At 34.2% G+C, this 9,412-nt stretch overlaps 2 protein-coding genes across 2 annotated transcripts; both read left to right on the top strand.

Annotated features, from left to right (window-relative positions):
* The first annotated feature begins 817 nt into the window (after positions 1–817).
* Positions 818–1,631, top strand: LOC113392876 (uncharacterized). Its single transcript, XM_026629481.2, has 2 exons — positions 818–979; positions 1,101–1,631. Exon 2 carries the CDS (start codon positions 1,107–1,109, stop codon positions 1,560–1,562), a length of 456 nt encoding a protein of 151 aa, XP_026485266.2. The 5' UTR covers positions 818–979; positions 1,101–1,106; the 3' UTR covers positions 1,563–1,631.
* Positions 1,632–6,863: 5,232 nt separating this feature from the next.
* Positions 6,864–7,817, top strand: LOC135193580 (immunoglobulin A1 protease-like). Its single transcript, XM_064216597.1, has one exon. It carries the CDS (start codon positions 6,864–6,866, stop codon positions 7,785–7,787), a length of 924 nt encoding a protein of 307 aa, XP_064072667.1. The 3' UTR covers positions 7,788–7,817.
* The last annotated feature ends 1,595 nt before the right edge of the window (positions 7,818–9,412 follow it).

Genomic DNA, 9,412 nt, shown 5'->3' with positions numbered 1-9,412 from the left:
TTATAGCCTTAGGAACAACCCCTCTTGTGCCTGTAGTTGCACTGGATCATTCACGCTTCAAGCCGAAACACAGCAATACCTACCGAGTAGGTGTTCGTGTAGGTACTTGCACAAAAGCCTTACTACCCAGTTTATAAAAAACAAGTTAAATTAATGAATGCTGCATTATTTTAAAAGTCGACACTCAGCTTACATTAGGTTTTATTTGATTAACTTATTATTCATGCAGGGTATTAATTCTAAAGAGTGACCTTCAACATTATAGCCGAATGATTAACATTTTTAATGAGCATCACCTCAATATATGTCTTTAATATAATGGAAATGCAATATCAATAACAATAAATTAATTACTATACTATACTATAAATAATATACTTTGTTGTGTGTTTGTGTGTGCGTCGATGTTTGTGGTTGCGTGTGTAATTGTTTTTACAATTATTTTTACTATTTTTTTTAAACCTGGTTTGAGCATGTTGTGTTTTTTTTTTTGGATTTATTCTAGATTTGTATTCTGACACTTTTCAGAAAGTTTTTTTTTTTTAAAAAGCACAAGTTTTGTCGTGAAATATATCTTTCACACGTTTAATACCGTTTTAACAATCATATATTTTATCAGATTCATAGTATACATAATATTCATACAATATAATATTAACTCGCGATTTTGAATAAATCCCTAAAAACACAAACAATGAAATACTTACTACAAAACTATATGTTACAAATAGTTAAATAATTATTTATTTACAAACATTATTCGCACCAATCAGCGCTCACCACATAATTACTGAAATTATAAACCTTATTATACCAACCAAGCAAATCGATCATACGTTAATCCTAAGAATATTATCTTAAATAGGAATTAACAGCAATCAATGTTATCTAGGCATATAACTCACCCCTGATAACGTAAAGTATAAAAACTACAATATTTTGTTTCAACAGTACAGTTGTTGGAAAACTAAACCAAAAGGTACATAAGTCTACAAAAATATAATTTTAATAATTGTTTTAGTAAAAAATCAACAAGTTTGTTGTTGTTGTTGTTTAGTATTTTAATAATTGTTTATGTGTATTAAATTATTTTATTCCAGCTAAATATGAAATTCTTACTCATCTCTGCTGCTCTCGTGGCTGTGGCCTTCGCCAGCCCAGTCTTCGTCGAGCCAGGACTAACTGGTCCATCTCCCATTGTCAACGACGACTCATACGAAGGCATCTTCGCTGATCCCGCTATCATCGAACAGGATTCAATCAGCGTTGGCCCTGAATTTGTTGACGATGCAGTGAACGCCCCTGTCTCCCCTATTGTTCAAATCATCCTGAACATCAACTCCCAAACTCATGTTATCGACGTGCCCGTAAACCCAGTGGAGGAAATCCCCCCCACCCCAGTGATCGTTGTCGAGGAAGCTGAAGAATCTGATGTTGTTCCCGAGCCCGTCCTCATCGGCAACCCACAACTCCCCGTCGTCCCCGCCCCCGTACAAATCGGAACCCCTGAACTCCCCGTCGTTCCCTCCCCCGTCATCATCATGCCCGATGAACTCAACTAAATTTGTAAAGTAAGATTCAGTTGTTTGTGGACGCTGGTGCTGTAAATAAATGTCAAATACGTTTTGTAATTGTATTTATTAAATTATTTTATAAAAATATAATCTTTTTCATTAATCCTTTTTATATTACAAAAATAATTAATATTTTTCTTATCATAAATACCGATAAACTTGATAAAATGTAACATAGATTTCGATTAACACGGAATTGAGATACACATATATCTCATTTCAGTCATTATTTGTAAAATATTCTATATATTGCAACATTACTTTAAAATCAAAAGTCAATCCAGATAAATTGTTAAGGCGTAAACAACACATACATGCAAATAATACCATTTGAATAACATTTATTTTTTTTATTTTGTGAGACATTCGGTTTGAAATAGTTGAGTATTAACGTCTAATTTCGTGTAATTGAAAAAAAAATAAACAGACTTCGATAGTACCATAACAGACGTTCGGGTGAATAGCACCCAAACTCGCTCAGACACACTCCATTGGTTGTCTAACTAAAATGTTTTTAACTTAAAATGTTATGTTTCACTTAATTTAACAACTTACTCTTATTAAGAATATATTATAATTAAATAGGAAATAAGGAATTTTACAACAATCTTCTGGCACCGACTTCAAACAGTTTTATAGTTTAAATCAGTTAAATAAAAAATAAAAACTAATTGTATGTATTATTTACTACTCATCTTGGTGCATTTTACGGATTAACTTTACTACTAAAGTGAATTTAATTTTTGTGACAAGTGTAAGTTGTCTGCTCTTAGTAGAGTGGTAACATATAAAAGCATTTCAATTTGTAATTTAGATAGAGATAATTAAATCTCTTAGATATTAATCGTAATAATCTGTCGTTACTTACTATGCTAAGACATGCTAATGAAGATCACACATGTATGATTCTTATATATTTATTAAAAAATTGTAATAACATTGAAAATACAGGCCTACATATAACATATATTATAATATGTATAATAAAGTAAAATTTATAAAACAAGAAACTATTGTTGGAGATACTAAAATATGAATGTATTATAATTTCAACGCCAATTTAGAGACACTATTTCGAAATATCCTATGCAGAATTTTTATTTACTTCTTACTTCTAATATATCACGTCAAAAACGTAATATATAAGTGTTTATATTGTTATCGGCTTAAAATTTACTTTCGTTAATTTTACGTAAGTATCTCCAATCCAGGCAATCCTAAGACCCTGCTTTAAAATCTCTGTCTGCCCCTACGGACCCCCCTGTTCCGGACTTTTGTCAGATTTAGGCTTGTGTAATCAATAACATTTGTAGAGCCGAGATGTCCCAGTAACCGAAAGACATGATTCTTAACCGAAGATTGCGGATTAAAACTGAGTCAACACCACTTAATTTTCATGCGCTTCGTTTGTCTTTTCGATTTATCTGGTGGCCATCGGTGCAGAAAAACATTTAAGCGGGTGTTGAAAAAGACTCTAAACATTTTTGAACATCCTATAAAAGAACAAAGTTCCTATAAGTTCACTTTAGTATCAATCGTCATGGACGTCTATAATGTCATGAAGTTTATAATTTGCTTAGTACATAGGTACTCGGAATAAAATACGAATTACATACAATATAAAGAAACTAATTCTCATCGATATTCCAAAGGTATTTACGCTCTATATTCGGAGACACTCACACTATCTTTATCGAATATCTAACAGACACATTAATCAATCAAAATTATCAAAAAAATTGCTTCGAAGACTCATCGAAAATCTGCTTACCTCTGATAAAACTTTTTCGAATTCGTATATGTTTAGTAATTATCTAATCATACTGTTTTTTAGAATAACGAAAGGGAAAATAGAACAATAATATTAATGAAACTCGTCTCTGTTTGGCTCAATCGGCTATAGTGAGCTGTAAAAAGACGTGCCGAATGTCATAATCATCATGGCGTATTTATAGGAGTAAGGTGCTGCGTGGCTGTGGTGAAATTGTCGGTAATTGTGTTCAAAGATGGTCATTATATCGTTGGCAACGAGGGACGTCAAATAGCGCCGTCAGTTCGCCGCAATAGGAATAATACTAGGCGGTGTAGCCAGACATCGATGCCTTGATTATTATTGGTATATGGACCTAGCGCATAGCAGCTTGTTGGTATAGACCATACATATATACCACAGCTGATGCATGGTAAAATATACACACATTGAAATAGTTTAGCAGCTTAAAAAAAAACGAATATTAGTCCCTCCAATTAAGCTTAAAGTTTGTGTTAGAAGCGTGGATGACAATAGCCCAAGGGGTTCGGATCGAATCTACGACTTTTTACATCGCTATGCGTTCCTTAAACCATTGCGCTATTGATACTAAAACTTCAACATAAAGTTTACCTGTACGTAATATATATTACTATTAGACTTGGCAGTATGGTGCTATCATATGAATGTTCTCTATAAAATATAACACGATACCGCTAATTTTCAGGGATAGATGTACAAATAAAGATCATAAACGTTTGATCTAATAAAGCACAATACTTAACAGTTTTATCTTTATGGTTAAGGTATTACCAAAGAAACTGCTGGTAATCTATTATAAATTAAGTTTTTCTTCAAAACTTAATCGATTTTATAATCTCGACCGCAGTGATCAAACTCCTTTGTGTCTTCTCGTTCAACGTGATATTGGCGATCATCTGTTAGCACAACTAAAAGCTATTATTCTAAGAAATTAATTGAATTTCTCGAAGACCGTCAATGTAACAGACACCGCAATGTATGTACGTACTGCTTCTAGGTTTTAGAAAAATAAAAATTAATAAAAGAAAAATAAATCTTTATATACAAAACTTCGCATCAATGATGTTGACTGTGGAGGACTTTCTACCTGAAGCCAATGCTGATTGTAGAATCATGTAATACTCGAATAATGTATTGTTATCAGAATTAAACTGACACGTAATACCTTAACTCCTTCATTTAAGAGGAATTGTTTCTAATTCTAAACATAATCCCTTTAGCAATCAAAAGTGTACATCTTACACTAGAATTTAATTAAAAATTTACGACGACTTACATAGTTACTACTTTCAGCGATACAACTGTACTTATATAAAGCTAATAGCAGGCAAGATAAAAATTTTAAGATTACAAGTATTACTTGTTAGCGGCTTAATCTTTCTCACGTTCGTTAAGTTTACGTAACTGTCTAGTGGTTAGATATTATAAGATATTTCCCTTTCTTGTTGGGAACAAATCCCTACAAACATTATATAGTATTGTTTGCTGATGATATCTCCTTAGTTTTTAAAATTAATAGAAAGCAGGTACAGTACGACGATGTAAACAATGCTATGTCTGATATAGCATACTGGTTTAGCGTAAATATTCTTAGACTAAATAATAAAAAAACAAAAATTGTAAAATTTAGTACACCAAATATGCAAAATATAAAAGCCGATGTACTTTTCGATGGGGAATCGATGGATCCAGTTGAGTCACCTCAATTTCTTGGCCTTAGTGTTGATGCCAAGTTGCAATAGGTCGGTTAACGGATTGGCAAGTAGACTGAGATCTACGGCATTTGCGGTCAAAATAATTATTTACCGATGCTGATACGGCTCACTTAGTACATTTCAGTTACTTTCACAGTATAATATCTTACGGTATTATGCTTTGGGGTAACGCAGCCGCTATCCATACTATATGTATGCTACAGAAAAGGGCTATTCGCGCAATCTATAACCCAGGAGCTAAAGAATCATTGAGGTATCAATTTAAAGAAATCACGATATTAGCTGTTGCTTCTCAATATACATAATTTCTGTAATGCTATGTTTGTGCGGAAAACTATAAATGATTTTATGAGAAAATGTGATACTCATAGCATTGGTAGAGGGACCAAACACAAACTTGTTACTCCTGTTACTCGACTGCATAGAGTCAGTAACTCTTTTGTGGGGCAATGTATACGGTTCTACAACAGGATCCCAGAATGCTTTCAAATAGTTTCTTTTGCCAAATTAAAAAAAAAATGTTAAGGAAGGCTTGTGTGCGAAGTGCTTGTGAGTTTCTTTCGTCGGTTCTTCTCAGGTCAGGGTATTTTCTTTTCCGAACCGGCGTTAGTGTTTAATTTGCCTTTCAATAAGTAAGTGTAATTGAATAAAGGAGTTTGAGTTTGAGGCCAAGAGCCTGCTTTGAAATCTCTGGTGTGGCCCGTAAAAATGAATTAAGTATTTTCGACAAACCAATATAGTTTCAAGCCTGGTCAAAAATTGGCTAGATTCTCGATCTAGGAAAGAGCCTGCTATCTCTCCGATTGTATATAAATGCGAATAAAGATTGCATCAATGTTTGCACACTTTCAACATACTTGCAAATTAATATTTTCTATAATGTTAGCTATTGCTCAAAATTTACCATGACCAATTGACATGTGGCCAAAATTTGCTCATTAGTAGCCTGTAAATTTCCCACTGCTGGGTTAAGGCCTCCTCTCCCTTTGAGAAGGTTTGGAGCATATTCAACTGCGCTGCTCCAATGCGGGTTGGTGGAATACCCATGTGGCAGAATTTCGTTGAAATTAGACACATGCAGGTTTCTTCACGATGTTTTCCTTCACCGCCGAGCTTGCCTGGGTTTGAACCCGAAATCATCGGTTAAGAGGTACGCGTTCTAACCACTGGGCCATCTCGCTCAAATTTGCTCAGAATGTCTTAATTAGTGATCATTTTATTGTAACAGAAAACGCATATAAATGATTTTTTAACGTGACTGAACAACATTTGTATATGTATAATTTTTTAACATTTGAAAAAAATATACAGAATCATTTTATTATGACAAATATGTATTAATTTAATTTTAGCATATCATAATAAAAACGATTATGTGCAATAAATATAACAAGTCAAATTTAAATCCTATGAGATAAATAAGAGATAAAACTATTATAAAAAGAAAATTTACTTTTTGAGGAATTAGTGTTTGTATCACAATTCAGCAGACAAAGGTAACATACCTTAAAGGTGGCAATTATTATTATTTACATTATTTTAAATCCGCTGTCACTTTGTTGCCATTCATTAGTGATAATTATTATCTCTCGAAATATCAAATGGATTTAATGAAATGGTTTGAGTGTTATTTTTGGATTATTTAGTCATTTTTATCAACTGTGTTTAAAATGACAAATGCCAGTACATTTTAAGCATGTCTCTAAACTATACCTCTTAAAGTATCAATGATAAATATAAATTAACATATCTTAATGTAACATTGTTTCTTTATAGAACAAAATGATGAAGGTGTTGTTCGTCGCTGCGTTTCTCAGCGTAGCATTCGCTGGTCCTACATACCGCCGGGAAGAGTTGGCTGCTATAAAACCAACATTTATTTCCGTCGGCCCTGCTATCGTTGACTCTTACGAGCCAATCTCCGTTGGACCTGCCATCGTTAGCCCCGACCAAATTTCTGTCGGTCCTGCTATCGTCGACTCCTACGAGCCAATCTCCGTTGGACCTGCAATCGTTAGCCCCGAACAGATTTCTGTCGGCCCTGCTATCGTTGACTCCTACGAGCCAATCTCCGTTGGACCTGCCATCGTTAGCCCCGACCAAATTTCTGTCGGTCCTGCTATCGTCGACTCCTACGAGCCAATCTCCGTTGGACCTGCAATCGTTAGCCCCGACCAAATTTCTGTCGGTCCTGCTATCGTCGACTCCTATGAGCCAATCTCCGTTGGACCTGCAATCGTTAGCCCCGAACAGATTTCTGTCGGCCCTGCTATCGTTGACTCCTACGAGCCAATCTCCGTTGGACCTGCCATCGTTAGCCCCGACCAAATTTCTGTCGGTCCTGCTATCGTCGACTCCTATGAGCCAATCTCCGTTGGACCTGCCATCGTTAGCCCTGAACAGATTTCTGTCGGCCCTGCTATCGTTGACTCCTACGAGCCAATCTCCGTTGGACCTGCCATCGTTAGCCCCGACCAAATTTCTGTCGGTCCTGCTATCGTCGACTCCTATGAGCCAATCTCCGTTGGACCTGCAATCGTTAGCCCCGAACAGATTTCTGTCGGCCCTGCTATCGTTGACTCCTACGAGCCAATCTCCGTTGGACCTGCAATCGTTAGCCCCGAACAGATTTCTGTCGGCCCAGCTATCGTCGACTCCATTGTAAACTCTGCACCCATTGTTCAGGTAATTGTTAAGGTGAATTAATAGACTGAATAAATAAAATAATTAAATATGAAGTGAAATTTTTGATCTTATGTTTATAGTGATTAATATCACTATGTTATTTATACAATATTCTTGAAATAAATTATCTTTTAATGTAAATAACATGTACTTTTTTTTAAAGCATTAATTTATTTAAAATATCATGATAACATAGTTAAATCTTGTTCGTACACGACAAAGATTTTCTTTAAGAGAAAACTGTTGCAAAAATTTCCTTTTTTCAATTATAACAGTAAGCGTTACATTATTTGAAAATGACACTTAATTTATTACAGATATCATTCAATTCATACGTAATTTAAAATATAATTTATGTTCGGTAATTATAAAACTGTAATAATGCACTGTTATGCAATGCCACGTCACCATTCGAGGAAAAGTATAGGAGCTCGATGTAGATATACAACCTATTAATTTCATTTCTTATATATTAAAATGATACGATTTTAAATATAAAATTTGATATCGTAATCTGATCTCCGATATATTCATTAAGTGAGATTGAGCAAAAAAAAATACTTTGATATATTCATACAAAAGGAAAACCATTTAAACATACCTTTCATTTCCGCCCCACGCACGACTGGCGATTCGTTTGTGATTGTTTTCGTGGAAATAACAACTGTACTGAACACACCAACAGATTCAATTCGTTCACACTGTTAACTCAAAATAGTGATTATTGCCTTTGAACAATGATTGGACCAGCACAATGATATATTCACAAAATATTGTTTTAAATCTAACATCGGAATCTAATTACTCTGTAACTAAAGCTTTCGCTTCAGCAACAGCAGAATAGTAAATAAATAAATATTGGACAACATCACATACATTACTCTGATCCCAATGTAAGTAGCTTAAGGAAAATCAGAACGACGGTACCACAAACACCCAGACCCAAGACAACATAGAAAATTAATGAACTTTTTCTACATCGACTCGGCCGGGAATCGAACACAGGACCTCGGAGTGCCGTACCCATGAAAACCGGTGTGCACACTACTCGACCACGAAGGTCATCATAGTAGTAAATAGGCTACTTGATAGTCAATGTCCACATTCCCATGTACATTAGCACCGTGAAAAATATTAACCATCTATATACGTATATTATCCATCGATAATGAGCAACCAACCTTGGATACTAAAATGTTTTTGTCCTTCGTGACTGCAGTTACATTAGCTCAATCACAATTGGAAACGGAACACAACAATGTTAGTAGTCCAGTCTTGATTTATTTATTTATTGAAAAAGTGACACCATTAACTTATCATTAAGCACTTAAAATTAATATCTTATGTAGGTAACATTCAAAGTGATACGTCTTTCATACTTTTATTGCATCATGGTATTGCTTCTTATTTATACTAATACAATACATAACGAGTGAGTATTACCAATCAAGATCCGCAGAACTGCCCTAACACTAATTAATTTTTACAAGCGTTTAAGAAACCTCAGCTGTTTAAAACATATTCTTACTTCATAATACGATCTTGGGTGTATATTAAATTGATTTGGCATATTAAACATGGGTTTAAAAAAAGTTTGCAAAATAACATATCACTAGGATAAATTTATTTATTATTAATTATTGTAA

This window comes from Vanessa tameamea, chromosome 2, assembly GCF_037043105.1.
Source record: "Vanessa tameamea isolate UH-Manoa-2023 chromosome 2, ilVanTame1 primary haplotype, whole genome shotgun sequence".
In the NCBI taxonomy this organism is placed as follows: Eukaryota; Metazoa; Arthropoda; class Insecta; order Lepidoptera; family Nymphalidae; genus Vanessa; species Vanessa tameamea.
Note: the sequence above shows the minus strand (reverse complement) of the source record. Positions and strands in the feature narration are given on the sequence as shown.